Raw genomic sequence first — 27,852 nt, 5'->3', positions numbered from 1 at the left:
TGATACTCGCAGCTGCTTTGAGCTCCACAGGCGAGATCGAATTTGAATAGGGAATCGTGAGTTTCAGCGGTGGGTACGACTACTACTTATGTGGAGTCAAGTCGTGAGTGTGTTTTGCATGGCCTCAAAACACTCACACTCGGCTTTGGCCGCCGGTGATGCGGCTTTGATCGCCAAGCTTCGCGTGCGGCAAGCATGCATGCATGCAGCGTGCTTTTTTTGCGAGGCCATCATGCACCGTCGCGAGCTTCTCGGGAGATGATGCGTAAGCAGCAGCACATCTCACACATGGACTCGGACTCGCGTACACCATTTGAAATTCACCCCATCGTCTGACCACGATCCGTACACCACCGCCTACTTCGCTCTTCATCCTCACACAAGCCGCTACTCAGTCAGGCCCCTCTGCGAGCACATACACCGCATATCTTTGCCGCTGACAGCTGCCCCATGGTGTTCTGCGTCGCTCGTTCAGCGTCTCAGCCTTCTCTCGCTGCTGCCCAGTACGTGCAGCTCGGCACCAGCCTCGAATAACACGAGCCTTTTCAGAGCTCTGTATCAGCTCTGTGTATCAAAGAGAGATTTCGGTCGAGGCTCTGCTGTCCTCCCGCGAGCAAAGGACTGAGACGTCGTTGAGCGCCACGACGAGCACGAGATGGCTGTTCATGTAGTGGAGACGGACGTCTCCAATGTGTCGATCGCTTTCGCTGTGCTTGGCGGGTTCATCGTCATTTATGGCCTGGGAAGCTATGTGGTCAAGGAAAAGCTGTACCTAAGCGAGGCACTCGTAGCGACCACTGTCGGGTGAGTCAGACTAGTAGTCTTCTGAAAGCTTGTGAAGCATCGCTGAATGTTCGCTTTGCCCCTCGGCATTCCCTTGATGCTCTCAGTATCATCGTCGGACCTTATGTACTCAACTGGTTCGATCCTTATTCTTGGTCGAGCAGTGCCGAACGCACCAATGAGATCACCTACCAATTCACTCGCCTCGTCATAGGTGTTCAAGTCCTCTTTGCCGGCATCAGTCTACCCGCAGCCTACCTTCGCAAGGAGATGCTGTCGTTGTTCACCTTGCTAGGAGGTGTCATGACAGTTGCATGGTGCGTGCCACTCGACACTGCCGAAGAGTCGCGCTGCGATTGCAACTGACGGCAGAGTCCTGCACCTTTCGATCTCAGGTTCGTAACTGCAGGCATCCTATATGCACTATTCAGGCCGCTGAGCTACTTGGAAGCCTTGTGCTTAGCTGCCGCGGTCACACCAACGGATCCAGTGCTCGCTAATTCCATCTCTAGCGGGCGCTACGCAGAGAAGCATGTCCCGCAAGCTATCCGCAACATCATCGTAGCCGAATCTGGAGCCAATGACGGGCTAGGATTTCCTTTTCTGTATTTGGCTCTTTACTTGCTGCGTAGGACATCGGTAGATTCTGGCGAGAGCATTGGCGATGAGATCTGGCGCTGGTTCTACAGCGTCGTCATCTATCAGATTTTGCTCTCGTGTGTCTATGGTGCCTTGTTGGGGTACCTTGGCCGCAAGACGCTCCGGTGGGCAGAGGCGCACGGGTATGTGGACAAGGACACCTTCTTTGCATATGGCTTGGGCTTGGCCCTCTTCGTCCTCGGCACGACGGGACTTTTCGGCAGCGACGATGTGCTCGCTTGCTTTATAGCCGGAAACAGCTTCACCTGGAATGACTGGTGAGTTGACATGGTATCGACGTGCTTTTGGTAGGGCGCACCTGCTCACCCGCCGTCGCTGTCACCGCAACTATCAGGTACCGCATTCGCACTCGTGAGCAAGAGATGGACTCTTGGCAAGACAACATTGATGCCTTGTTCTCGACAAGCGCCTTCATCTACATAGGCGCCATCATTCCTTGGGGAGACTACAGCACCGGCGGTTCGTCCTTGGGCATTGACCCTTGGAGAGTCGTCGTGATGGCTATTGCAGTCTTGTTGGTACGACGTCTACCCGCAGTGTTGGCCATGTACAAGATTATCCCGGCTGTATCAGAGCTCAAAGAAGCACTATTTCTGGGCTGGTTCGGGCCCATCGGAGTCTCTGCGGTCTTCTACATCACCATCGCTCTCAAGCAGCTGCCGGACGACGGCTCACGAGATCGTCTTCGCGCGCTTTACACTCCCGTCACCCTATTCATGGTCTTTGCGAGCGTGCTTACGCACGGCACTTGCATACCACTCGCTAAGCTTGGACCCCGTATAGTCAAGCGAACCATGAGCGTCACCAAGACCGCGTCCAGGCCAGTCTCGAGACAACCTACTGTGGCCGAGACTCTGAACGGTGCTTCATCTCCCAACTTGGCCAAGCCCGACAAGGGACAGACGCTGCCTCAAAAGGCCCCTCCTTCATTGATTTCGAGCGCCAGATCCTACGCGTTCTTTTGGGAGCCCACGTCTGTCTGGAGACGCAATGGAAGCGCGCATGTCCACACACCGCCTCGCGGTCCATTAAGCGCAGCAGAGATCAGCGGTCCGACGCAGGCAAGACGTCAACGCGAGATCGAGGAAAAGCAAGAGCAAGCACCTGCGCATGAGCAGGACACCTCTCAAGGCTCTCCGGGCACGCTCGAAGCAGCCGGAGAATCCACCAGCGAAGCTTCCGATGCGACCGAGAATGGTCAGCAACAGCAGCAGAGCAAGGCGCCCAGTCGACTTGCTCACCCAACCCCTGATCTGACCTTGCCCATCTCTCGTCCTGCTTCGGCGACGCTAGCTGCGGAGAAATCGACCAGCACGGACGCTCAACATGTCAATGTGCCTCATACCTGGTATGCCCGAGCTGAGGCTGCGCTGCAAAGAGAGTTGGCTGCTGAGCAGGCAGAGGCTAGCAAGGAAACTTCGGACGGCTGGTTGCGTCAAGGTCTGGTGGTGGAGGCAGACGCCAACCATGGCAGCGAGACTGCGAATGCCGCTGCGCCTTCGACACCCGGAAGGGTCCGCTTCGATTGAAGCACGACTTTTCATCGCATCTAGGCAAAGATGAGGGATGATCACGATGACAGCAGCAGCAGACTTGCAGGAGGTGGCGCTGCCCTATTGCCATCGATGATCATTCTTCAAACCACGGAGCGCCCACACCTTGTCGGCCACTTGTTCACGTGTCCACGAGATCCACAACTGTCATCACGAGCTGCATGCATGAGTCAACCTTCACAATTCATGAACACTCAATTCGTTACAACTGGAAGGGAGCGACATTGCAGAGATTCGGAGCAGTATGATAGCCTGGCCCAATCTTCATCGATGTGCATGCGGCCCGGGAAGTCGTCCGTCTTGTGATGAGTGCGGCTACCCCTTGGCGTTGACTGGTACAGTCGGGCAGAGGCACGTAATCAAGGCCGAAAAGCTGCAATCAAGAATGTGAATGTGCACGTCCGCGAAAGAAGAGGCTGTGCTGGATCGTTCGCATGCAAGTGGCTGTACGCCCACAGAGCATGACGCGTGTGCTGCAGACGCACCGAAGTAGGTGAAGTCGAGAGCGAGCGCAGCGGTTTGTGCACGCGATCACGCACCTTGATGTGATTTCTGCATGCTGCGTGCGAAGCTGCATGGAGATTTGTCCTCTGGACCTGATGCTACCTTGTTGCTTGATCCTCGCAGAGGTTGCCATGCCCGCGCTCATGCTCGTCTTCACTCGTCAGAAGCGGCCTCCGTCCGTACCGAGTGCAAATAGCAGGAGGCAGAATCGGGAATGGCGAATGATGACTGACTGCTACTGTAGTGTTTCGCAGAAAGATCAGCTAGGTACTGTAGCTCTCGTCTTTCAACCTTTCATGCTTTGGCGCAAGCGCAAATGTGCACGCACGAATGCCAAGAAAAGTCCTCGCTCGATCGAGACTTTGTTTACCCGTTCGCCGATCCGTCCCCCACCGACCAGTCAAAAGTGCTTGTGAACAGCTGCCTCGTGATTTGTTTACGCGTCGCCGGCCGATCGCGCTTTTGACACAACAGAGCAAGCAGTCACCAGTGGTAAGTGGGGGACGATTGAGAGGTGGCTTATTTCGCCAAGAGATATATAGCTTGCGTGCGAGCAAGCAGGGTCTGAGAGACCCGCACCGACCACATCATGAGCGGCTATACAAACAAAAGTATGGGATTTGTGGCAGGCAGGCTGGTCAACACACTAGCTGACGAAATGCGTCGTGCCGTGCGGAGACTGAAACGGACCCGGCGAATTGGTGTGCGTCGACGACACTTGATGCTGCATATATGAATGATGAGCATCACAGCAGCTGCTCGCACGGATGCGAAACCGGTCGAGTGACTGGATGCAGGGCGCACACACGTACGCTGCTACACAGTCCGAGTCATGCACGAACACGCGTCAGCAGCTGTCATGCAGGTCTGCCTAGCAGGCGGCGGCTGCGCTGTCCGACTGAGTGCAGTTTTGAGTGCGCTGATCACTTAATTGGGAACGAACGGTCCACCTGTGCCTGCATACGCTGGCTGCACTCTTCAGACTCGTGACTCTGAAGCCTCTTTCAAGGACTCAAACTGTCCGAGCTGGCTATAGAGCCCATGTGGACTCCTCAGCAGTGCGCGTGCATTTAATCGGTATCTTAAAGGCCGCTACTGTAGCTGCATGTACGGTGAGTCGGTGGGTGTTGCCGGCACACCGACGACCCGAGGAAAGATATCTCGATCCCACTTCGTGATGCTCGTTGGGAACGCTCCGTTCCATAGCGGACTCGCAGGTACGTGGTGGGCAAGCTGTTGCCCCTTCATCTTCGGCTCTCGAGGATGTCGAGAAAATACATTGGACTCCGAGAGATCTGCTCTCCTATCCACCATCACATTTTGTCATCCTGATGCTGACCTCGTCGATCCTGGCGATCTTGAGCGACTCCATCACCTTTATCGTATCCTGAGCTACCTCTTTTCCTGCCCTAACGACGTTCGACGCGATACCAGCACAAATGTCAGCTCTGACTATGAGCCCACCGAGCTTATCGCAGAGTGGTTCGCCCACCTACACGCGTCCACGAGCTCCATCCGGTCCTAGAGCTTTGCCCAACCATGTTCGTACCCACAGCGACGGACCTCATGTTCTATCTCATCCCCTCCACTTCGCCGAGCACATTACGAGCACCTTGGCCCGCATGCCATCCACATCCAGCACCATGAGCTCCATTCCTACTTGGGGAACGCGCGATAGCAATGCGTCTTCTGGATCTGGAAAGGGAGGCAGCAGCAGCAGCAGCGGTGATGGGAGTAGCGGAGGAGATACCATTCGACCTTTGCACTTTCCGACAAAATACGCTGCTGCTGCTGCTGCTGCCGCTGCCGCACCTCCTTCTCTCACTGCTGCTGCCCCAACTGTGCTTCAACCATCACCTGTCAAGTCGGAGAGACCGCGAAGCGCTGCGGGAGCAAAGAGAAGGATCTCTGCGCAGCTTGCTGCTGCTGCTGGATGGGCGCGAGAGGTGCAGACATCGGTGAGTCCTCTGTGTACAGTCGAGTACGCATGCATGGGCGCGCTGGGTCCAGTCGCTTCAATTGCAGTGGAGTCGAGATTGCCATATAAGGGCAGGATCGCGGCGGCGACATGCCTATTACACTACTGCGAGGGATCGAGTGCGATTTGGCGTCAAATTGCGATAATTTGATCGGGCTGCCAGTATATGAGCAGGCTGGAAATAAAGCAAACACTTCTGCGCGAGCAAGGGTCCCAGTTGGAGCCGACGAGACGAGCAAGACGCCGAGCATTTACTTCCCACTCGGTCAAGGGCTGCTGCTGCTGCCGGCGAGACGTGCTTCCGCGCACGCAGAGCAGAGAATCAACGACGACTCAGATTTGTCCGGGATCGTCATCACTCGATCGTCGATCGTCAATCGTCACGACTCGTGACTTTCTTATCACGTATGCAGCGACGCACGGCCGGCGATTAATTATTCGCGGCCACGTTTCAGCTATAGGGATGGTTGCCCCGACGGAACGCGTGTCTCGAGCTCCATCGAGACTTGAGCCGCCATGAGCGTTGCGACTTGTGACGGACAAGTGGATTCAGTCATTCAAATCACTCGATCAAGCTGTTAGCGCCTGCATCCGGTTTGGTCGTTGCGTGATGGAGGGCGTGGATGCGCATACGTCGCAGTCGATTCCTGAGAAGGATCCTTTCCTGCTCCATGCAGGCCGGCTAGGGCGGACGGGCTGAGCCTGGCTGCGCGAGGCTGTGCTACAAGCGCTTAGCTGCTTCCTTCCCACGCTATGAGCGCTTCTGGGCCAAGGCCCCGCCCCGCTGCTGTCCGTTGGGCAAGCGGTTGGGCCGTTGGCGCCCGCGACGAGCTGCACCTACCGGGGTACTGTAGCACTGATGCTGTCAAGCGTATACGCGCGCGCATATACAGCACGCGTCTGCCCGCGGCATCACTCCAGTGCGCGCGCGCGCGCGCGTGGGTGTTGATCCGGCCTTCACAATTGGCAGACGCGCGCAGGGGCGCTGAGGCGTGATGGAGGCACTTTGCGCTTTGCTGGGCGCAGTGTGAGCTCGCGTCGACACCAGCAACCAACATCATCATTCAAAATTAATGTCACCAACAGGTGCTCAGCGTCGTCGTCTTTCTGCTCGTTGCCGCTCAAGGGCGCCGATCGGATTCTCTTCCTTTACTCTCATATGGCATCCTTGTCTCAATATATCCACGGCTGTTGACCGTCGTTCTGCCACTTTGCCACCTCGCAGTCTTCAAGCTCTGCTATCCCAAAAGGCTGCCGAGCACCACCAGCAGCCCGGCCCAGACCGCGGTGCATTTCCGAAACGCCGCTCCCACAACGAGCGCGTCTCATTGACCAGATTGAGCAACCGCGCCGGAGCTCCTTGGCACCTTCTGCATCGCGGCCAGGAAGTGCGGGGGACATCTATCGCGTACCGCCGCCGCCCAGCTCATTTCTGGACCTATCGAATTCCGTCAGCTCAGCATCAACGAGTCATAGCACCAACGCCTTCAAAGGGCACTCGCGCTCAGCATCTCAGGCCGATTTGCACCCTCAGATCTTCCGCTTCTCGCCTGATCGACCATCCTTTCAGGCACCTGCACCACGGCCTAGGCAGCAACGCTGGAGCTCGCACTCTCCAAAACCCAAGATCGCACCAGAATCGGATTCCGAGCAAGAAGAGGTGCTAGCTCCAAATTCCAGCGCTTTGCCCGACTCAGCCTTCGCAGACGGATTTCAACAGATCTCTGATGACTTCACGAGAGCGAGAAAGAACGAAATCAGTCGATGGTCATCGACCAACAGCAACGCAAGCAGGTCGAGTGACAACCGCATCTCGTCATACTTCTCAGCGGCCGCCTCAACCTCAGCGCCAGAGCCTCAGATTAAGCTGACCCCTTCTCTTCTGGGGTTTGGCGGGCCGCCTGTGCCTCCCAAGATGTCGCGACCATCCAGCAGCTCGGGCAGGCGAGGGTCGGACACTGCTGGCATCGGTATGGGTACGCCTTCACACGTGGCCGGCTTCAATGCAGCGCCTAGACAAATCTCTAGTGGCAGCATGAATGCGCCTGCGCATGCCCAGATCGGCAAATATGTGAGTGCAAGAAGGCGAAGTGGTGCCCATCTAAACGGCGACTGATCATTGCTCGCTGCTCTGCGCCTGCGCTAGTCTCTCGGCGATTGCCTGGGAAGAGGTGCATTCGGGAGCGTGTTTCGAGGACTGAACTGGATCACGGGAGAGACGGTGGCCATCAAGCAGATCCAGCTCACAAACATTCCTCGTAGCGAGCTGGGAGAGATCATGGTGAGTCCATCCGGAAGCGAGGAATACACCAAAAGCTCGCGCTCGATGGGTCGTGGTCAGTCTGCGCTCTAACACACTGCTGTGATGCGCGCAGTCCGAGATCGACCTGCTGAAGAATCTCAAGGTGCGTGTATTTGGGGTCGTGAGCTTTCTGTCCGAAGCTGCTCAGCTCACCCCGCTTACATCCCTGCACGCAGCACCCGAACATTGTGAAATACAAAGGGTCGGAGAAGACGAGAGATTATCTCTACATCATTCTCGAGTGAGCACAGAGCAGTGCTCGGAGCCTCCGTGTGCTACTCAATGAACGCACCTTATCTTTGCCTTCCCTTCGGTATGCCGCAGATACTGCGAGAATGGCTCATTGCAACACATTTGCAAGCGATTCGGAAAGTTCCCAGAAGGCTTGGTTGGAGTCTACATCAGCCAGGTGTTGGCAGGGCTGCTATACCTCCACGACCAAGGTGTCATTCACAGAGATATCAAAGGGGCCAACATCCTAACAACAAAAGACGGAAGTGTCAAGCTGGCTGATTTCGGAGTGGCCACAAGGACAGGAGCCATGTCCGACTACGCCGTTGTCGGCAGCCCATATTGGATGGCGCCTGAAGTCATCGACCAGAGCGGCGCTTGCACTGCGAGCGACATTTGGAGTCTCGGCTGTGTCGTTATAGAGCTGCTAGAAGGCAAGCCTCCATATCATGACCTCGACCCCATGCCAGCCCTCTTCCGCATCGTGCAGGATGACTGTCCACCCCTGCCTAAATCTGCTAGTCCGGTAAGTGACAGCTTGAGAGCCAGCACGTTTAGACACCCTGCTCGATCCCTGACTCATGCTCATCATATGCTCGCAGGTCGTGAAAGACTTCTTGATGCTGTGTTTCCAAAAGGATGCAAACCTGAGAGTCTCTGCCCGCAAACTCTTGAAACACCCGTGGATGGCCAATGCTCGGAAGCAGCTGGAAGCCATAACAAGTGATGGCTCCATGCGTGGCCGAAACGCAACAATATACGACGACGCAGTCAAAAGCGTGCAGGAGTGGAACGAAGCTTTGAAGGAGCCCGCACGATTGCCTCCTCTGGGAAGGAGCGTCGACAGTGGTACCTTCAAAGCGCGAGCAGCACACCCTCCTACGTATACTCACAGCCCTCCAAGCCTCTCACCAGCTGCGACTCAGCGAACACCGACGAGACGAAATACTCGCTCCGTCAGCAGGCCCAACGGAGCGCGCGAGCTCGGTGTGACCCCAAAAGCCCCACCCTTGCCTTCAAACGCCGCCGTCAGCCGCACTTCATCCACCTCTCCCGCAGTCGCTGCGAATGACAAAGGTATCGGGTTTGCTCGCACTGCCGCTACTGCGGCCATCGCGCCGATGGCCACATCGCTTCTGGAGTCGAGACGAGAGATTGCGGGAGCGCCGATCGCACAGGAGACAGCCGACGATAATTGGGATGCAGACTTTGAGGAGGGTATCCCAACTGCAAAGATTGCAGGATTTGACAAATCAATGACCTCTGCTCCAGACGCGGATCAGACCATTCCTGCGAGGGGCGCCAAGCGAAATCAGGCAGCAAGAGACGCCTCGAGTGCGCCAAAGAACCCAAAGACACCGGTCGTTGCGTTGCAAGGCGCTCAGAATGCGGACTTGCTCGACGAGAACTTCCACACAATTCGGCCTCGAAAGGATAGCCGCAACTCCGCGGAGGTTCGCTCGATGAATCGAGATGCTCGCACTGGACCACCCACGCCGCCCAAAGCCTCAGCTTCGGGTTCTCCTGGGCGCTCAACGAGACATCAGCGACCACCCAGTCTTGCGCCGATTATGTCTCTGCGCAATCGTGATGAGTCTGTCGAGGACTACTCTGATCTCATTGCGGCTGACGACGACTCGCATTTGTCGGAGAGGATACGCAAGCTGCAGGCGCAAAACAGCGTCGGACCCAGATTGTTTCACCCCAACGATCTCAAGAGCATTGCCACTGCGAGCAAAGCCGTTGCTGGCGTTGGTACTGGCTCAAGCAGTAAGAGGAATTCTTCGGGACAAAGGCAGGGCCCACTCTCCCCTCTCGTTTCGCCCACCACCTCACCCACAGGCAGTCTTGCCAGGCGAAATGGTATTGCCCGGCCAAGCAGTCCTTTCGCGACGCGCAGCCCGAGCCAAAGTCGCAGCAACAGCGTCAATGTGGAGAAGGACGCGAAGTGGCGCGAGATGCGGCGGACGCTCGGCAAGTACTCTGAGAATGGAGAGGAGGACTACTCGGACGTGTTTGGCGAGCAGAAGCTGAGCGAGAGACGTGAGTGTAGAGAAGTCTGCGCTGATCTAGTGTCTCCTGCTGACCTGTTCGAAATGATGCGACAGCCGTCCAAGCTCCTAATGGCTCAGCAAGCGGCACTTTGCACCTCACTGATCGCCTCTCCACTAAGACTTGGAGCTTTGAGAAGGAGCTTGGCGAAGACGACGACCCGTTCGCGGAAATTGATGGCGAACTTATCGAGGACGGGGATCTCGAAGCCAACCTGGCGCGCGACAAGCAAGCGCGCAACGCTGCCTTTGTCAGCAATTTGGTCGAAGCACTGCGCGCCGACAGCGCGGAAGACCAGCTTGTGGACACATGCGATCAGCTGGAGCAGCTGATGCTTGATGAGGATACTGGAGCGGCGATGCGACGTCAAATGCTCCTGGCCCATGGAGCCTTGGCGGTCGTCCAGCTTCTGGAGGTCACCAAGTCGCGTCTTGTGCTCAGTCGAGCGCTAGGCCTCTTGAACGTGCTGATCTACGACGACACGGCCGCACAAGAGACCCTGTGCCTGATAGGTGCAATTCCTGTCGTCATGGGCATGACCTCCAAGCGCTTTGCCCACGAGATTCGGCTTGAGGCTGCTCACTTTATCTACTCCATGTGCTCGGCCTCCAGCCTTACGCTTCAATTTGTCCTGTCTTGCCGCGGTCTCAAGACTCTAGTGGATCTTATTGAGGATTACTCTGACCAGAGCCAAAAGGAACTGGTCTGGCTGGGCATCGGTTGTATCAACAGCGTATTGGAGCTGCAAGCATCTCGAAACGACTTTTGCCGCATGCTCGCCTTGGAGGGTTTGCTGGAGCCGCTGTCAGCTGTCTTGCTGTTGGTGATCGAAGACAAGGAGCACGAGTATGCAATGACTGCGCAGGAACAAGTCCTCCAGACCCTGCTCATCTTCTCGAACTCGGACTCTTGGCTGAAGACGAAGGTAGCCACTCGTGGCGTCCTGCGACGAATGCTGCAGGCTTGCTTCTTGCTTGACGGCAAGCCACTGACGCTCCTGTTGAAGAGCATAAAGTGCTTATCGATGGGCGGAACTTCAATCCTGGATGAGCTGCAGAAGGCAGACACCATTCCAACTCTGGTGCGAGTTCTCGGTGAACGCGCAGAGGGTGCCCACAGCAGCGAGATCATCAATCAGGTGCTCAGCGCCACCTTTTCTCTCTGCCGTCTCAACAAATCTCGACAGGAGGAAGCTGCTAGCGCTGGTGTCATACCACATTTGCTACAGGTTGTGAGGAGCAAGTCCCCGTTGAAGCAATTCGCGCTGCCAATTCTCTGCGACTTTGCGCACGCGGGCAAGGCGACGCGGAAAGCGATGAATCGGGATGGAGGCGGTGTTCAGTTCTACCTCGAGCTCCTTGAAGATCCGTACTGGCAAGGTCAGGCGCTGGAAGCGATTCACATCTACTTGCTGGAGGAGACGGCGCCCGTCGAAGACGCTCTGCTCCAAAGCGCTTCCATCGATCGTCTCGTTGGAGTCTTCACTACGGCGACGAGTGGGTTCGAAAATCTGCTCGAGCCCTATCTCAAGATCTTGCGTCTATCACCACATGGCGTCACCTCTGCCATGGCGAAGTCGTCGGCGTTCATCAAACGTTTGATCAAGCGACTTGATCACAGCAAGGCCGTCGTTCGTCTTGGTCTTCTTAGGCTCACCAAGCTGCTCTGCGACTCGCATCCTGCGCTCATTGCTCAGTACAAACTTCTTGAAGTGATCGAGAAGCTTGCGCAAGACGATGGCGCTGTTCTTGTTAGAGAGCTTGCGCGAGAAGTGTTGGAGCAGCTTAGATCGGCCGGATCAACGACCGTCAATGACAAGGGCTCCATTCGTCGCGCCGTGTCGGACACGCACGTCGGCGGCATACCCGTCTCTGTTTCAAGTGAAAAGGACAGCCGCGAAACGGTCGCTAGTAGCACGCTAGCAAAAGGCAGCATCATGACTCCTAGCGCAAGACAACAAGCCATTCCCTCTCCGAGGAGAAGCCCGTGGAATCAAGGACCCGGGATAGGAAGCACACCCAATTCGACAAAGGGCAAGACGTCGCCCGATCGGACCTTGCGCCATGCTGGCCCGTCCATCAAAGACGGTTTGGACAATTCCTCCCTTAAGCGGCCTATACCAACCCATTCATCCCGGTCTCACACCTCAAGCCGAAGCGAGATGGGCAAGCCGTCGGACTCGATGGCATACAGGGGCAGTGCATGAGCGATGCTAGTCTGCCTCTTGCAGCCCCGATGTCTGTTGTACTTATATACTTCTCTTTCACCTTGCATCCACGATTGGGCGCGCCAATATCATCGTCTTGCGCCGCTGCTCGAAACGGAGCTGCGTGATGCCTCATTCGCATGATTGCAGAGCACCTTTCTAAACAGGCAGGGTATACTGATACATTCCCAGACTGCGGTGGGAATCAGTACTTCAGGTCGAAAGGGCGTTGCTACTCGCCAGAGCCTCCAGGCAGGGGGTTGGCAGCCCATTTGCAGATCGGTGGTCCAGGGTCTTTTTTGAAGGCCTTTGTCAAGTCAGCTGCTCATCGCTGCGCACTCGTGACTCGTGGCTCGCACCCGCCTCGGCGGGAAGCCCGCGCGCGCTTATGCTGAAAAAATTTGTGCATGGTGACCGCCAGTTGCAAACGCACCTATGATCATTTATTGTGACAGCAGCTTCTCGAACGACTAATTGCTAGGTGCGGTTACTACTGCTAGGCGCGTGGGGCCCGTCTTGACTTTATGCACTGCATCCATCAAGGAGCTCTTAGGAGAAGATCACTGCTACGTCGGAGATCCATGCTGCATTTATGATGGGGCAGCAGCATATGTGCATCCGCACTTACCTTCTTGCTCGTGCTCGTACAACTGGAGGCAAGTGTAGCAAGGCGTGGACGCAGGGCTTATAGGCTGCATTAATTGTGATTGCTGCATGTGCATGGCGTTGCTTCCGTGCAATCAACTTGGCAAGTGCAGCTCGTCCGCTGCAGCTATAGCCCCACCTTCTCCTTCTCCCTGTGATGCGATGGCCAAAGGTGGTGCACGAGCATGCATGCGCGTGCTTCGTGGCACATCCTGCAGCTCTGCATAAGCTCATCGCAATGCTTTGGATGAGTGCTGAAGTGCTTCTTTGGATCGAGAAGGACTCGTGGTCTTGTGCGAATGCAGCGAGGGGGGGGGGCGCAGGAACATGTATAATAGCATCGTCCATACAGCAGCTCATCAGTCACCCGCTGCCCCGTTGCTGGCCCTTCTGCACACCGACTCCCGTATGACTGAGGTTAGGCCTTCGGTTGGAGAGAGAGAGGTGTCTGATCGCCGCTGAGCCGCTGCGAGGTCTGTCAGTGCAACGTTCTTAGTGGGCCAAACGCCTCGGCGCAAAGCATTCGCAATGGGTCTGTCAAGCAGCGCAAAGGCGTGCGGACCCTCTGCCATGCATCGAGTTGCGGTCCAACTGCTTGCTACCACCTCAACACAAGCGTCTTGCTTAGGCTCTGCGCCCCGATCGCGCTGTGCAACTTCGCCTTTCTGAGCGCCTCTATACGAGCGTCGGTCAGTGGGCGTGTGCGCAAACTCCTTCATTCATGCCTTGACCGCACTCGATCCCTTCATTCCCGCCATCCTCATACCCTCATTGGCGCCCCCTCTCCACGATTTGTGCACACAAACTTGCACTTGTCAGTCGAAAACAGGCAGCGCAGCTTTCGCTGGGGCCAGACATACCTGTAGTCGTCTGACTGTGCCTTTCCTTTCATCCCATACGCTCTTTACTTTCCCTTTCTTTGATCGAAACACATTCTTTTGCTTCCGGACCACGCTGATCTCAGCAAAATAACGACAGAGTAGACTTTCATCCTCAGCACTCTTTGCATCCTCGCCCCCCTCTTTCCAAGATCATCAAGATGGACACCACGACTGCCTCGGCCGGCATGATGCGTCGCCGACACAAGCGCACTTTGGAAGCTGTCAGACCTCTCGAACGCGATGTTGTAGGCGACGCCCTCAATGGAGTAGTCGACGTAGTCAATAGTGTCGCGCACGTTGGTGGCGACGTTCTGCTGAAGACCACACCCGCACTCGGTCAACTGGGCATCAAGAGAGACGCTGGAAAGGTCGTCGAAGCCGTTATCAATCTTCCCCCAGCGATCGTGTACGACGTGGCACATGTCGCGGGCGACGCTGTTGAGATTGCAGCAAGTGGCGCTGCTGGCCTCGGGCTCAAGAGGGACGTCGGCGCTGCAGTTGGAGATGCTGTCAATCTTCCCGTTGCTGCGGTGAACAATGTGGGTCACGTAGCGGGCGACGCTGTCAGAATTGTGGCCAGCGTCGTTGGTGGACTCGGGCTGCGCGACGATGACGTGCAAGCTTCTGAGTTGGCCGAGCGAGGGCTCATCTCCGGCGTTTTGAACGGTGTTGGAGACCTCGTCGGTGGCTTGCTTGGAGGGCATAAGCAGCAGCCGCAACCTCAGCCTCAACCTTCCCCGCAACCAGCACCCCAACCTTCCCCACAGCCAGCTCCGCCTTCCAACAATGGAGGAAACAACAACGGTGGCGGTGGTGGAGGTGGCGGTGGTGGCGGTGGAGAAGCCGGGAAGGGGGACAATGGAGGTAACAGTGGCGGATCTTCTGGCAACGGTAACAACAACAACAATAACCACAGCGGCGGGCAGAGCTCCGGCAACAGTGGGACTGGAGCTAGCGACAGGGGCAACACTTCTGACGGAGGCGGCGCGCCAAGCTCTAATGGCCAAGGTGACAGCAGGCAAGGCACCAATTCTGCCGCCTCGAGTGATCAGGCACCAGCTGATGCGCAGCGCACCAGCGCTTCAAACTCCAACGCCGGCGGCACGGGGGCCAACAGCAGCTCGAGTCCTGGCTCCGAAGGCGTTGTAGCCGCTCAGGACGACGACGACTCTGCTTCGACGTCGATAGCGAGCGATGCGCAACGTGCCGCGGATGTGAATGGCGCATCGCAGACCATCAGCTTCACGGACGCCAACGGAAGCCTTCAGACATCAATCGTCGCTGCTCCAACGAGCACAGGTCTCCCAGATGGCAACGGTGGTCACACCACACCGTCCGTCGTGGATGCAAACTCTCCAGATCCGGGCAAATCGGACGGGTCGAAGATTGGTGTACCGATCGGCATCGTTGCCGCCCTCATTGCGGGTGCTCTTCTAGTTTTCATCGTCATGCGTAGACGCCGAAATGCTGTCAAGGAGCGTAGAGCTAGTCACTATCCGGGTTACACCGTCGCCGGAAGCCGCAACGCCAAGGGTCTCAGCGGAGAAAGCTGGCTCAGACGACCCACAACGACTTACTACGGTGCAGCGGATGGCACGGATGACAACGCTGCTCAAGACCCCTTCCACGACGAGGCGGAAGAGCCTCACATGAGCGAGCGTCATCACGCGCGTCTGAGCATGGCCCCTTCGTACTCGGATGAGGTCCGATCAATTTCACCTCCCGCTATGGCAGCTGGCATTTCTAACAACGCGGCAGGCCAATTCTACAATCTCCCTTCGGCACAAGCCGGCTCTCGCATAAGCGGGACAGATGCGTACCAGACGGCAGAATCACGCGAAACTCACATGTCCATCAATTCTGAGGCCGAGACTTCCCACGCTCACAGTGTTGGTCTCAATCACTACATGCAGGAGATGGAAGACAACCTTGCCGGCCACGGCAACGGCACAGCGGCTGCCGGCACATTCGGAGCGAAGACCTCCTCGGCGGCGTCTCATTCCAACTACAGCGCAGACCGCAGCAGTCAGACCACCTCCTCTCAGCATGCTTCTCTCTCTTCCGTTGGCGGTGTTGCGCGCTACATATCTCGCGAAGAGTTCAGAGCTCGCCACCGCAAGCAGGCTTCTTCCACTAACCGCACAGAGTACATGTACTACGACGGAAGTGTCACCAAGAACAACGGCTACCAATCGCGCCAGCCTGGTATGGATGCTGCCGGTGCAGCTGTGAGCGCCTCCAAGTCCTTTTCTCCCTACAAGGAGCTGCAAAGAGGAACTCGTGTCGCACGCTACTCGACCGGCTCTGATCCTTTCCTCGATGCCACCTCGGACATTGACAGTGGACCTTTCAGAGACTCTGTTGGATCTGATACGCAACCACAGCTCAAGGATGCAGTCCAAGACCCACCTCGACGCGATACCAAGGTCAAATTTGGGAGGGATTCGATCATCGAGAGGTCTGCACCTCCCTCGGTCGTCGTCGTCGACCACGATGCTGAATCTATCGACGAGTATGCACAGCATGGCGAAGACCTCTTGAGCGGCCAAGCTGATCCCTTTGGCAACGACAACCGTCGGTCTCAGCATGCTCGCAGCGGACACGAGAGGGACAGCCGCGCTAGCAGCCAGTATGCTAGCTAGCCGGCTCGTCGCGCTATCGACAAAACTTCACACGATGCACTCAGTCGTCTGAGCAGTCTAGCCCTGCTGCCATCTCCGCAGTGTTTCGAACGCCTCTTCGACTCGAACTTGACTCCATAGGACACTTCGAATGTCCTCCCACACCGTCCTTACTCTTTGATTTGTGTTGTGTAGTCACTTTGCTCCTGTTGTCACTATTACGCGCTGATCTGCGCGTCATCGTCACATCTTTGCCCCCACTCTCTCTCTCCTTTGCTGATCTCGATCGCTTGTTCTTGGGGCGTTGACGCCTTGATTGGCCGTCCGCTATTTTTCTTGGCCTCCGTGCCTGTGATCCAATGTCATCTTTCAACCCTTCGCGCAGATTTGATCACGAGTACAGTTGCGCGGTTGCTGTATCTCGCGTCACTCAAGCAAGAGGGAATGAGCGAATCATCTCGGTCCAGATCGCTGGCTTTTGACCTGCATTTGGGAGACTTTCTGGGGTCAGAGAAACATCGATTCAGATTGTGATTGTCGGAGCTGGTCGAAAGATGCGTGTGAGGTGGGTAAGATTCATCATTCACGATTCGTGACGCGTGACTGCCGCGGTGGCCGCGTCTTGACGAGTCAGGCGATCGATGCGCGCGTCTAAGCCCAGCAGCACCACGTGCCACAAAATTTGTCTGCGTGTGCAGGAATAAGGAGTTTGCCGTGCGTGCTCTATGCGTCTGCTTCCACCTCTCACCAAGCGCGTCTGTCGGCTCTTTCACTCTTCCCATCGCACCTCGCTCTTCATCAGCTCGCGGCTCCTTGTGGTAGCGCGAGACCGAGCATCACTTCAGGCGAATCGCGTTCCAAGTTTTGCTCGTCCTCACTGCGCACACAAGCTTTCCTCGTCTAGCTTCTGCTTTCCTCTCATCATGGATCTACCACTCGATCCTCCTCTACGTCTACGAATCGTAGAAGAACGTTCGGAGTCCCTCGACGACGCTTCAGCGATGCTCGGTACCTTTATAGAGAACTTTGAGAGGAGAACGGCAGCTGCCGGAGCTGGTGATGCTGCGGCGGCTGCGAGTAGTGGAGGAGGCAGCGGATTGGTAGGAGGTGCGCTGGCTAGATTGGCAGCTAATTTGGACGTGGAGAAACAAAGAGAGGCACGGGCTTCGTAGTGCATCGATCATCTTCAAAAGACAAGAATGTGAGTTGGTGATGGGCCATGGGGTCGGCGTTGCTAGATGTGCGAAAGATGCAAAATTTTTCCCAAATGTCGCTTAGCTTTGGAGGCATGGGGCTTGCTGAGTTTTGAACTCGCGCCCTGCTCTTCTTATGAGCGATGAAAGCGTAAAAAATGTCATAGTTACGCTGACGCATACAAGGGGGATTGAAAGTTCATGTGGCTGTATGCGCGCGAATTTGCTTATGAGTGCGACACACGCTAACAGACGCACCTTAACTGCTCTATTGTCCAGACCACCCGCCCTCTTCATTGCTACTGACTGGCATTCACGAATGTCAGTGATGCGCAGTCACGCTCAAAGTTTGGCACGATCGTCCATGCCATGGCCATCATGGCATCCATTCGGCCACTCGTTCTCTGGGCTCCACAGCCTCCGCTACCCACATCATTGGCCATCGCACGAAAGCTTGGCTGAGGACACAAGCAGCACTATATTTCAGCTGCGCACGATAAGAGCACGTAGACTATTCACGTCGGTTGTATGGTCCAAGCCGGAACATGTAGCTTGTTTTCAAGCGCGCACAGCCCAGCATGCAACGCAACTCCTCAAAGGTTTTGTTGACGACCGTGCTGCACCACACCACGTCAAGGCGAACCTCGCACTCTTCATCATCATGTACCACCTTCACATCAGTCACGAATAGCATTCACGATTCCAAGAACAACGTTCACAGCAGCATTGAAAGCCCTGTACAGCCACTATAGCACTATCGCGATTTCAACGCTTTACGAATCTCATGCTTTGCAGCTCTGCTCCGGTGAGCACACAACCGCGCTACGCTACGCAGCAGACAGGGGGTATGAAGCTTGCGAGGGGGAATCTGACGTTTTTGGCTGCATTCGCATTCCTTCTCTCGCCGGGCCTTCTCGTGCGAGTGAGTGAGTCAAGCCGTGTGGTCGAGAACCTTCGCGCACTCGTGACTGACTGCCACGCCATGCACAAGCACATCACGCGATTTCTTTGGACGGCCTCCACTTGGCGGCCTGATCTTGCGGATGTTGCCGTCCACAGCACAACCCTTCTCCTTGGGCCATGCACTCACGACTGCCGAAAGAGCTAACACCATCTCGTCTTTGAATGCAGTCACGAGTCCATTCTCAGATCACTGACCCCCACTCAGCAAAGCATCACGCAAAGCTGTGGACCAAGTCACACATATGCTTATGCAAGTCGTTCATCCATCGAGATTTGCGCAGCTACCAGGCATCACATTACGTCCAATTCGCGCTGCGACTTTCGGTCGGCAAATCTCTACGAGCGCCATGGTGTCGACAGAGCAGCCAAGCGAGCGCGTGCCCATCTTGCGCTTGCCACTGCCGCCCGTCTCTGACAGACTGCAGTCGCAATTGCTATCGGACCCCGCGATTCCGAGCGCTTCGAGCCTTTTGGGAGGTCCCAACTCCGCACCTTCCGCCACGCGTAGAAGCAGGGCGATAGGCAGCGGAGCGCTCTTCTCCTTTGTCGATCCTCTGCCCCTAAGCTTTCCTTATGACTTCACGGAAAAGGAAATCGAGCATGCAAACGAGATCTTGGAAAGGGAAGAGCAGGTGGGCGAGAGTGGTCCGCTGACGGAGCAGGAAAAAGCGGGAAAGAGGATCGAGGTGCTGCTTAGGGAGTATGCGCCTCTCAAAGCTCGAGATGATGCGAAACAAGACGAAGGTCTTCAAGCGTACTTGCCTCGGGGCAGAGAGAAAGAGGACTATCCATCTGCTCGATTGCTTGGCGTGGCGAGTCGGGCTCATCAGGAGCATTTGCCAGGCCTGGACATTGGCGATGCTCAAGAATGGATCGAATCTCATCAAGGCGTGCGCGACGCCGAAGCGTACACGAGCGGATCTAAAGCGGCGTCGGTCTCGAAACAAGACGGACCAGCGCACTCTCGACAGCTGCTAAGCGATGTGCTGAGCGGTCGAGTCATTGGTGCTCGCTTCGCTACTGATCAGATCGTCAAGCCCGTGCAACCGTCGGAGGAAGAGACTTCCAAGGAGAGGTGGCAGCGCAGAGAGAAGGAAAGAGTCGAGAGAGCTGAAAACTCAGAGTATGCTCCTTGGGCCAACGCGTATGCTGGGCATCAATTCGGCGTATGGGCTGGGCAGCTCGGTGACGGACGCGCCATCACTTTGTGTGAGTAGTGCCGCACGAGGCCATGAGAGCCGAGCGCGGGCTTATACGCGCCCTCTCTTGACCTCAGTCGAGACACCGGAGCCTCGCACGGAGGTTCAGCTCAAGGGTGCTGGTCGCACACCTTACTCCAGATTTGCGGATGGCCTTGCCACTCTTGCAAGCTCCACGCGAGAGTACCTCGGATCGGAAGCGTGAGCACAACAGCTACGGCAGCAAGGGAATTGGCAAGTGGAATTCGCGCTGACATTCACAATTCGATTTTTTTTTTTTTTTTTTGGCAGCGTCGCTGCCCTGGGTATCCCGTCATCGAGAGCTCTCGCGCTCGTCTCTTTGCCAGAGCTCAAGGTGATACGTGAGAAAGCTCAAACAGCAGGTATCTGCACACGACTTGCTCGCTCCTGGTTACGCGTCGGCTCTTTCCAGCACCAAGCCTCGCGCGGCGAGTGGGAATCCGTCAGGGCCTTGGGAGAGTGGGTGGCGAGGATTGGCTATGGCTGGGACTTGACGGATGGCAAACCTTGGGCTAGGATATTGGTCGAGGAGGCTGCGAGGCGGAACGCAAGAACCATTGCTCTTTGGCAAGTCTATGGTTTCTTACATGGTGGTGAGTAGGGTCGTATTTCATGCAGCCCAGGATCGTTGCTCTAATCTTGCGACATTTGCTCGCTCTTTTCTTCCTGACCAACGCCAGTCATGAACACGGACAACATTAGCATGCTAGGTCTCACCATAGACTACGGACCATATGGCTTCATCGACATTGTAGACAAGGCAGCTTCCAGCAACAAAAGTGATGGCGAGGGGCGCTACGTGTGAGCATGCGCCTTGCGGCGATTTAATGATTTGATGTTCGCTGACTCTCACAACGGATGTTTGATTGCCACGCAGATACAAGAATCAACCATCAGCCGGCGCTTTTGCCATTGAGCATTTGACATTCGTTTTGAGCCCCTTGATCGCGCTCGAAGAGAAGAGCGGCAGAGCTGTCAGGCCTGGCGAACTGCTCGATCTGCCCGAGAAGGAACTAACGATGCTCTCCGACGAGGGTGAAGAGAAAGCACGCGAGTCGGTAAAGGAGCTCTTCAAGACGACTTTGGAGGAGCATTATCGCGATGGCTGGAGAGACCGCTTGGGCCTGGTCAAGGATGCCACGACCAAGTCTGCAGCGGACGAGAATGTAGAAAAGTACCTGATCGACCCGTTGCTTGACGTGCTGGAAGATACAGACTTGACCAACTCCCTGCGAAAGCTCTGCGACTTTCCTGCACTGCTCGCCTCCAAAGATGCTAAAGAGGCGGCAGAGGCATTCAGCACGCAGTGGCTCGACGAGGCCACTATTCCAGCGTACGCAAGAGCCGTCAAGAAGGATCAAGCTCAGAAGTGGCTCGAGGTGCTTGGACAGGCCATAAAGGATCAAAATAGGTCTCCGAATGAAGTCACGAAGCATATGAAGAGCAAGAATCCAAAGTTTGTCTTGAGGAATTGGGTCACTGATGAGGTAGTCGACCGACTAGAGAGGCAGTACGATACCGATTTCTTGCAGCGCGTATTGAATGTGAGTCGTGCTCCTTGCGCTCACTTTTTGACACGCTCCGTCATGCTGATGTCTTCGCCTTTGTGATCGATCATGTGCAGATGTGCTACGAGCCCTTCAATGAGTGGGGCAGCGAAGATGTGGGAGAACCTCAGCACCGAGAGGAGGCGGCTAGGCTGTGCACCATTGGAAGACCGCTCTACACTGGCATGCCCTCTTGCTCGTCCTAGACCCCGTGGAACGGCACTCGCCATTCAGACTTTCTCCACCAAATTTCATGTCCCCCTCCCAGTCCATGTCTCATGGCTTCACTTACTCGTCTCTTGGCTCGATGTCCTGCTGTCTGAGTAGTTCATATGCTTGCGCGCACTTGCAGTATCGAGAATCGTGAATGATGTGAATGACGAATCGTGACGCCAAAGTGATTGGGTGAGGATGTATCACGTGACATTTCCATCCGGTGCAGCTGCATGCATGGTGATTCATTGATTGAGCCAGGCAGTCTGAGTGCAGTTTTGAGTTTTGAGTCAAGCAGGTACGTACCGTATTGAGTGACTCATCATTGTGATTCTTGATTTGATTCCCAGCAAGTCGACTTGCTCGATGTTGGTCGTCCAAAAGCACGACTCGGTCTTGACCTGTCTCTCCCTACCTGCCACCATGGCTGCCGCCACCATCTCGTCCTCGACAGGCGCGCGCACAGCCATGTCCTCCCACTCCCAGGCGCTGCGAGGCATCTTCTTCACTCGCACTGTTCTGCCCCGCCCAGCCCGCTCCTCAGCCAGATCATCAGGCTATGACAGTTCACTGCGGCCACTCTGTTCGAAATGCGCATCTTCTCGTAGCATGCCATTTGCGACCGCCTCGTCATCTCGCTCAACACGCCCTGCATGGTCGCCGTCGCACCTCGTGGCTGCACGCCATGCTTCCACTACCACCACGCGCGCCTCTCCCGCTCCCACACCCTCTGCACCGCGAACAGGTCCAAGCGCATCAGATCGAGCTCGATTGGAGGAGGAGCGAAGGAGGGCGTACTACTCGCAAAGGAACAACAGCTTGCTGCTGTACACTGCAGCCACTGTGAGTGCAGCCGGCGCGCGTACACACACATCCACGCACACGCACGCGCACACGCACACCACCCACACATCAAGCAAGAGTCAAGCAAAGCTGACATGCTAGCACGCGCGCCTTTGCAAAGTTCATTCTCGGCGTGGGTGTGACGTACGCTGCGGTGCCGCTATACCGAGCATTCTGCGCACAGACCGGCTTCAGCGGCACTCCCATCGTGGGCCTGGGCAGGTATGCGCCCACGCACCTCATCCCAGCATGGCTGGATCCGCGCACAGGCAAAGAGACGCAAAGGATTCGAGTCACCTTCAATGCAGACTCGAGCGATGCTCTGCCGTGGAAGTTCGAACCCAGTCAAAAGGAGATTTGGGTCTTGCCCGGAGAGACTGCCCTGGCATTCTACAAGGCTTGGAACAAGGGTGCAAAGGATATCACGGGCATCGCCACGTACAATGTAGCGCCAGACAAGGTGAGCCCAGCCTGCCTGCCAGCGGGTGTCGCATGGGAGGCGCACATTGCGTCAAGGCTATACTCGCATGAGAATGAGCCAGACTAATGATCATCAACGATTGCGCTGCATCGCAGATCGCTCCCTACTTTGCAAAGGTGGAATGCTTTTGCTTTGAGGAGCAGAGACTACTTGCAGGCGAAGAGGTCGATCTGCCAGTATTCTTTTTCATAGACCGGGATGTGATGGAGGACCCTTCGGCGAGGGATGTGAAGGAAGTGGTGCTGAGCTACACCTTCTTTGGCGCAAAGAGGAACCAGAGGAATGGTCAGTTGGAGCCCGATACTGATTTGAGTCAGGTGAGCATGTCGGAATAGAGTTGAGTATGATGCGCACGACTTGCAGCCTCAGCTGATGCAGCTGAGGCCGTCTGTTGCAGTACAAGGTCGGCAAGGATTTGTAGATTGCGATTCTACACTCGCAGACGCCTACGAATCACATTTCATCCCAATCGCGTTTGCTCTGCCGGGATCACTTGGTCGTCCTCTTTTTCCACTTCAACGTGAATCGAGATGCACGCATTTGCTGAGAGTTGCGTCTGCACAAACATTGTACCCTCCAACGGGAAGCAGGCAGTCAAATTCCTTCGGTGGCCACATCCGCACGGCCTCCCTCGCTTCGTGGCTGCGACGAGCTAGCGTGGGTCACAAAAGCTGCTCGTGAGCACGCCATGCTGCATGCTGCTCGAAGCGAAGCCATGCAGCCATGCGTGATCACCGCCATGAGCTTCTTCATCCTCTTTCCGTCATGAGTTTGCTGGCGGAAAAGTTTGACTTTGAGTGGAAGCGATTTCCGAATTGCAGACTGAGATTGACTTGGCTGACCTGACAAGAGCTTCACCACTGTAGACTCCACAAGCAGGGCTACTGCACATGCATACAGCCAAAGCTCGGTGGGGCTTGACTTCACACGGAGCTCCGCTCAACGACTGCTCTGTGCGCGCTCCATCTCCAACAACAATCGCGAATCTGTCAAGATCCTCTTTCGGTTTCGATGAAGGATGCGGCATGACTATCCAGAGTGATGATCAAGTGCACGTTGACGGCGAGTACACGGCTTTGAAGCAAAATTCTTGAATCACGAATGGGAATCAAGAAATTTACAAAAAAGAATTTGAATCGTGAATTTTGAAACCTGAATCAAAATCAGAAATGAGGTCCAAATCGTATGTGCACGTGACTAATGACTGCAGCGCAACCTAACACCAGATAAGGCCCTTGAGGTGGAGGCGCAAGATCACGCATGCATGCATGCATAGCAGCGCGCAGCAGCGCCGGGGTGCAGCACCCGGCCGCGGTGGGGCGCACGACAAAGATGACTTATTTGAAGCGGGCAGCAGGAATTAAGGGCGCCAAGCAATTCAGCATAACGCCATGTACGCATCACGAGTCAAATCAGCAATCACCAAGTCCCCATTCGTGTGCCTCGACCAGCACAGCTTACAATCCTGGTGATCATCGCGCAACTGACACGATTCGCTGCGAGCACTCACGCTGATCGACCAAGCAGGCCATCATTCACACTTGTGACAGTGTCGATGAGGTCACGCGCAGTCATCTTGCCAACAATCAATACCCGGCCTTCGCGACCCGAGCGTTGGTGATTGCGTCGTCGACATGAGCGCACACGTTCAGCATCAAATGACTGGGCAATCCGCAGCATCCAGCTCCAACGCTTCCTCTTTCAGGTCGAACAATCCCTTTAGAGGAGATGCAAGCTCGCACGATGACGAAACAGCCAGCACTTCGACTGCAGCGCCACGCAATCACCATGACAATGGCGAAAGGCCAAAAGTGCAGCTGAGCGCCTTTGAAGTGGGAATGAGACCGGCAGGTGCTGGGATAGCTGCTACTTCCCCATCCTTGGCCCTCTCACCACAAACAAAAGGTCCAGTGCTGCCAGCTTCATCGTCGGCACGCAGCGGGCTGACTGAGCACGAGCACGAGCACGAGCCTGAAGGAGCAGAGAAGCGTTTCCCAGACATGAAGGACCTCGATCACGTCTTGGGTCAAGCCGTCGCCTCTAGCCATGGTGATGACCAGCATGCGCGACCGCACACAGTCGTGGCAGCTGCTCAGCCTTCTTCATCCAGCATGACGCTATCCCAGCCATCGCAAGCGCACAATGCTGCCACTTTCTCAAATACTCTCGGCGGCCTGAACAGCGACAGCCAACCCCTCACCACGGCTCTTAGTAGTGCGGGTACAGTGGGGTCAGGGCAAACATCCCAAAGCCAAACGTCGAGCTCCTTGCTGGAGGATGATTGGAGCGCAATGTTCGACAATCAGAATCCCTTGCAGCCGTCACTGCAAGCGCAAGCGCAAGTTGCTGCCACCAGTTCGGTCAGCCCACCCATGGTTGGATCTTCTGCTGCTTCAGCGCGAGCGCAGGCAAACAGCGAAGGGCCAACCACTTCTGCCTCATCAGCCGCGACAGACTCCAGCGCTCAGCCTCCTAATCTGCCTCCTCGACGCCCCACAGAACCACCTGTACCGACGACCCTGAACACCTCAACACCCGTCCCTCTGCAGGTTTCTGCTGCTGTATCGAGCACGGATCCGAGCGTGTTGCCAGACACTTCCCGGGATGCCGAGATCGCAGCTAGATTGGCTCGAGGTGAAGAGATTGAGATTGAGTCGACTCAGCGAAGTTCCAATATTGGTGAGTCGATGATGGCATACACGCGGCTCCCCGCGCCACTCGAATCGTCCGACATGCGGTGGTCGGGCGCGAGAGCTCGAGCGCTCTTGGCATTCCCCGGCGGCTCCCAGTGCAAGAACTGGTGCGAAGAAACTCTTGAAACAGCGCTTCTCTAGCCGACCCTCCGGCGGGCTGCGGCTTGCAAGTGATTCAGCTCCAATGCTGACGGAAGGTCCCGATCCTTGCGCACCTCAGCTTCGCCTACGTCCGCTACTTATGCCCCTCCTCCAGGTCCTCCTCCCGGCACTGAACAGAGCGCCTCAAGCACTGCAAGCACTGCTGCTGCACCTCCTCGTCATCCGTCTCTCCGTCGCTCTAGCGCGGCAAACGGAGCGCCTCATAGGGCCTTGGTGGAGCAGCTTGCTGTGTCAGATCCAATTCCAGAGGGGTACTGGCCCCGCAGCCGGGCGACGTACGGGCAACCACTTCTAAATGCAGACCGCCTGCTGGTCGTAGCAAGAGGACAGCAGTGCCACAAATGTGAGTATTTTAGTGGCCTTTCGTACGATGAAAGTTTAGAGCACACTCTTGTTCGGTCTCTGGCTGAGTGAGGCTGAATTCGGAGCAGAGCGTCCCCATGAGCTTCCTGACACGTCAATCTCTCAATCTGCTGTCCAGGCTCAAATACGGGCTACAAAGGTGGAGATGCCTCGAAACCGTGTAGTCGTTGCTGGTCGTCGTACGGACTCAAGTACCCTGAGCAAGTGGTGCGGGTTCTTCTCAATCCTCGCACTGCATCTGAGCTCGAGCTGCAAAGAGGCCTGCCAGATTGGCGGTCTGGCTCTTCGCGAGCTTTGTCATTCTACTCGAACCCCGTCTTGCCGGTCCTACGAGGATCTGCGGCCCAACCGAGCGCTTACGCGGCCCCTTCCCCGTCGCCGGCTTCTGCTCCTCAACCAAGACCAAGACCTCAGCCGCCGAGAACAAATCGTACGGAAGAAGCCAGATTGGCTGAAGCCGAAGGAGATGGCGATGGCGAAGCACCGCCTGCTTACGATGAAGTTGCCAGAGTCCGTCCAGATATGCGATTGCCTCCGCAGCGCTTAGGATCCGAGAGTGGCACGGGTACACTCCAACCAGGTGGCGTTTCAACAAGTAATGCAAGCGCATTCTCGCCTCCGCCTTCTTCACAACAGTATGCTAGTCCGACCGGGCCGCCGCCCGGTCCTTCGCCCGCACCACCTGGAGCCTATGATCACGGCTCTTTTCACTCACACCCCACTGCTCATCCCGCGACACAGCACCATCAGCCGCATCACAATCCAACGGGATACCCAGGAGGTCCACGTCCTTACATTGTACCTCAAACCTCCGGCACGGGTGGAGGCTACGGGTCTCACTTGGCCAGCCTTGGAAGGACCTACGGTCGGCCACCGCCAGGTGCTGTCATTGTGAGACCGGGCGATCCAAGGATTGGAGGTCGATTGTGCTGGAAGTGTGGCGGAAGAGGAGTTCGAGAAAGGTGAGTTGCCTGCGATTGTGCTCATGTCACCGCTGGATATCCAAAGTCAAGCGTATCTTCCAGCGCGTGTTCTGCGACCCAGACTTGCTGACGAACATTTCTACCCTTCGCACGCGTCTTGGGTCCGATCTCGTAGCTTTCTGTGGGGCGATGAGACATGTCACACATGTCAGGGAATGGGTCGGGTGCAATGAATGATGTTCCCTTTGCGGATCATGATCCCGAATGAAATCTTTGTTCTGCCACTGAACCTGTTCGACTCGTCGATGTACTGGGTAGAATTGCTCTTCTTCCACCACAACCATGCGGGCACAAAGATCTGTCAGCTTGGCTGTTATAGAGTCCGAGCGCTCTTCAAGACGTGCATGGAGTGCAGCGTTCTCTCGCTGAAGGTGCTCCTTTGCCGCCTCGCAATTGTTGTGTGGAGTGACGCTGGCTGCTATCTGATCAATGCGTGCAAGGAGGGCAGCATGCTCAGTGTCGCGGGCTGCGGCCTTGCAAGCTTCTCCTTCTCGATGCGCTCCAAGCACTCTCGAAGAGCAGAGGTCTCTACCTTGGTAAGCCTGAGCTCCTCTGGGGTGGCGGTGGCGGCAGTAGCAGAGCCTGCACTGTGAAGGCAGCTCACTTGCTCCTGGAGATCGCGCACTACGCACAGCACACTATGCTCATGCACAGCACACTACGCACAGCACACTATGCACAGCACACTATGCACAGCACACTATGCTCACGCGTGCACAGCACACTATTCTCATGCACAGCACACTATGCTCACGCGCGCACAGCACACGCACAC

At 56.1% G+C, this 27,852-nt stretch overlaps 7 protein-coding genes across 7 annotated transcripts; all 7 read left to right on the top strand.

Annotated features, from left to right (window-relative positions):
* Window positions 1–655: 655 nt before the first annotated feature.
* Window positions 656–3,285, top strand: IE81DRAFT_360946 (hypothetical protein; the record flags this gene model as incomplete). Its single annotated transcript, XM_025516723.1, has 4 exons — window positions 656–804; window positions 891–1,100; window positions 1,179–1,700; window positions 1,778–3,285. 4 exons carry the CDS (start codon window positions 656–658, stop codon window positions 2,970–2,972), a joined length of 2,076 nt encoding a protein of 691 aa, XP_025367805.1. The 3' UTR covers window positions 2,973–3,285.
* A 4,108-nt stretch (window positions 3,286–7,393) lies between these two features.
* On the top strand, window positions 7,394–12,269 carry IE81DRAFT_335186 (hypothetical protein; the record flags this gene model as incomplete). Its single annotated transcript, XM_025515440.1, has 9 exons — window positions 7,394–7,549; window positions 7,625–7,759; window positions 7,854–7,883; window positions 7,957–8,021; window positions 8,105–8,537; window positions 8,614–9,372; window positions 9,607–10,054; window positions 10,144–11,813; window positions 11,847–12,269. The coding sequence occupies 9 exons, from the start codon at window positions 7,394–7,396 to the stop codon at window positions 12,267–12,269; spliced, it is 4,119 nt and encodes a 1,372-aa protein (XP_025367804.1).
* Window positions 12,270–13,953: 1,684 nt separating this feature from the next.
* IE81DRAFT_331497 (hypothetical protein) lies at window positions 13,954–16,437 on the top strand (the record flags this gene model as incomplete). Its single annotated transcript, XM_025515258.1, has 1 exon — window positions 13,954–16,437. The coding sequence occupies one exon, from the start codon at window positions 13,954–13,956 to the stop codon at window positions 16,435–16,437; it is 2,484 nt and encodes an 827-aa protein (XP_025367803.1).
* A 2,223-nt stretch (window positions 16,438–18,660) lies between these two features.
* On the top strand, window positions 18,661–21,703 carry IE81DRAFT_325372 (UPF0061-domain-containing protein). The gene is made up of 6 exons (XM_025514492.1): window positions 18,661–19,781; window positions 19,849–19,972; window positions 20,063–20,385; window positions 20,473–20,593; window positions 20,670–21,336; window positions 21,417–21,703. The coding sequence occupies exons 1-6, from the start codon at window positions 18,815–18,817 to the stop codon at window positions 21,543–21,545; spliced, it is 2,331 nt and encodes a 776-aa protein (XP_025367802.1). The 5' UTR covers window positions 18,661–18,814; the 3' UTR covers window positions 21,546–21,703.
* A 458-nt stretch (window positions 21,704–22,161) lies between these two features.
* On the top strand, window positions 22,162–23,211 carry IE81DRAFT_293096 (hypothetical protein; the record flags this gene model as incomplete). The annotated part of the gene is made up of 3 exons (XM_025511984.1): window positions 22,162–22,395; window positions 22,517–22,855; window positions 22,972–23,211. 3 exons carry the CDS (start codon window positions 22,162–22,164, stop codon window positions 23,209–23,211), a joined length of 813 nt encoding a protein of 270 aa, XP_025367801.1.
* Window positions 23,212–24,272: 1,061 nt separating this feature from the next.
* Window positions 24,273–26,475, top strand: IE81DRAFT_215070 (hypothetical protein). Its single transcript, XM_025510999.1, has 4 exons — window positions 24,273–24,344; window positions 24,427–24,680; window positions 24,782–25,555; window positions 25,826–26,475. The coding sequence occupies exons 2-4, from the start codon at window positions 24,605–24,607 to the stop codon at window positions 26,143–26,145; spliced, it is 1,170 nt and encodes a 389-aa protein (XP_025367800.1). The 5' UTR covers window positions 24,273–24,344; window positions 24,427–24,604; the 3' UTR covers window positions 26,146–26,475.
* On the top strand, window positions 25,940–26,723 carry IE81DRAFT_215067 (hypothetical protein). The gene is made up of 2 exons (XM_025510998.1): window positions 25,940–26,141; window positions 26,213–26,723. The coding sequence occupies exon 2, from the start codon at window positions 26,240–26,242 to the stop codon at window positions 26,639–26,641; it is 402 nt and encodes a 133-aa protein (XP_025367799.1). The 5' UTR covers window positions 25,940–26,141; window positions 26,213–26,239; the 3' UTR covers window positions 26,642–26,723.
* Window positions 26,724–27,852: the final 1,129 nt, after the last annotated feature.

This window comes from Ceraceosorus guamensis, assembly GCF_003144195.1.
Source record: "Ceraceosorus guamensis strain MCA 4658 unplaced genomic scaffold IE81scaffold_61, whole genome shotgun sequence".
Classification (NCBI taxonomy): domain Eukaryota; kingdom Fungi; phylum Basidiomycota; class Exobasidiomycetes; order Ceraceosorales; family Ceraceosoraceae; genus Ceraceosorus; species Ceraceosorus guamensis.
Note: the sequence above shows the minus strand (reverse complement) of the source record. Positions and strands in the feature narration are given on the sequence as shown.

What these genes read in the sequence shown, in the direction of transcription:
- IE81DRAFT_325372 (XM_025514492.1), top strand. Translation starts at nt 18,815, where the DNA reads ATGCTTATGCAAGTCGTTCATCCATCGAGATTTGCGCAGCTACCAGGC. An exon ending in GATGGCGAGGGGCGCTACGT is followed by an intron (nt 20,594 to 20,669) that starts GTGAGCATGCGC and finishes ATTGCCACGCAG; the next exon opens with ATACAAGAATCAACCATCAG. An exon ending in TCTTGCAGCGCGTATTGAAT is followed by an intron (nt 21,337 to 21,416) that starts GTGAGTCGTGCT and finishes GATCATGTGCAG; the next exon opens with ATGTGCTACGAGCCCTTCAA.
- IE81DRAFT_215070 (XM_025510999.1), top strand. Translation starts at nt 24,605, where the DNA reads ATGCAAGCTCGCACGATGACGAAACAGCCAGCACTTCGACTGCAGCGC. An exon ending in CACCATGACAATGGCGAAAG is followed by an intron (nt 24,681 to 24,781) that starts GCCAAAAGTGCA and finishes CACAAACAAAAG; the next exon opens with GTCCAGTGCTGCCAGCTTCA. An exon ending in TCAGCGAAGTTCCAATATTG is followed by an intron (nt 25,556 to 25,825) that starts GTGAGTCGATGA and finishes CCCCTCCTCCAG; the next exon opens with GTCCTCCTCCCGGCACTGAA.
- IE81DRAFT_215067 (XM_025510998.1), top strand. Translation starts at nt 26,240, where the DNA reads ATGCCTCGAAACCGTGTAGTCGTTGCTGGTCGTCGTACGGACTCAAGT.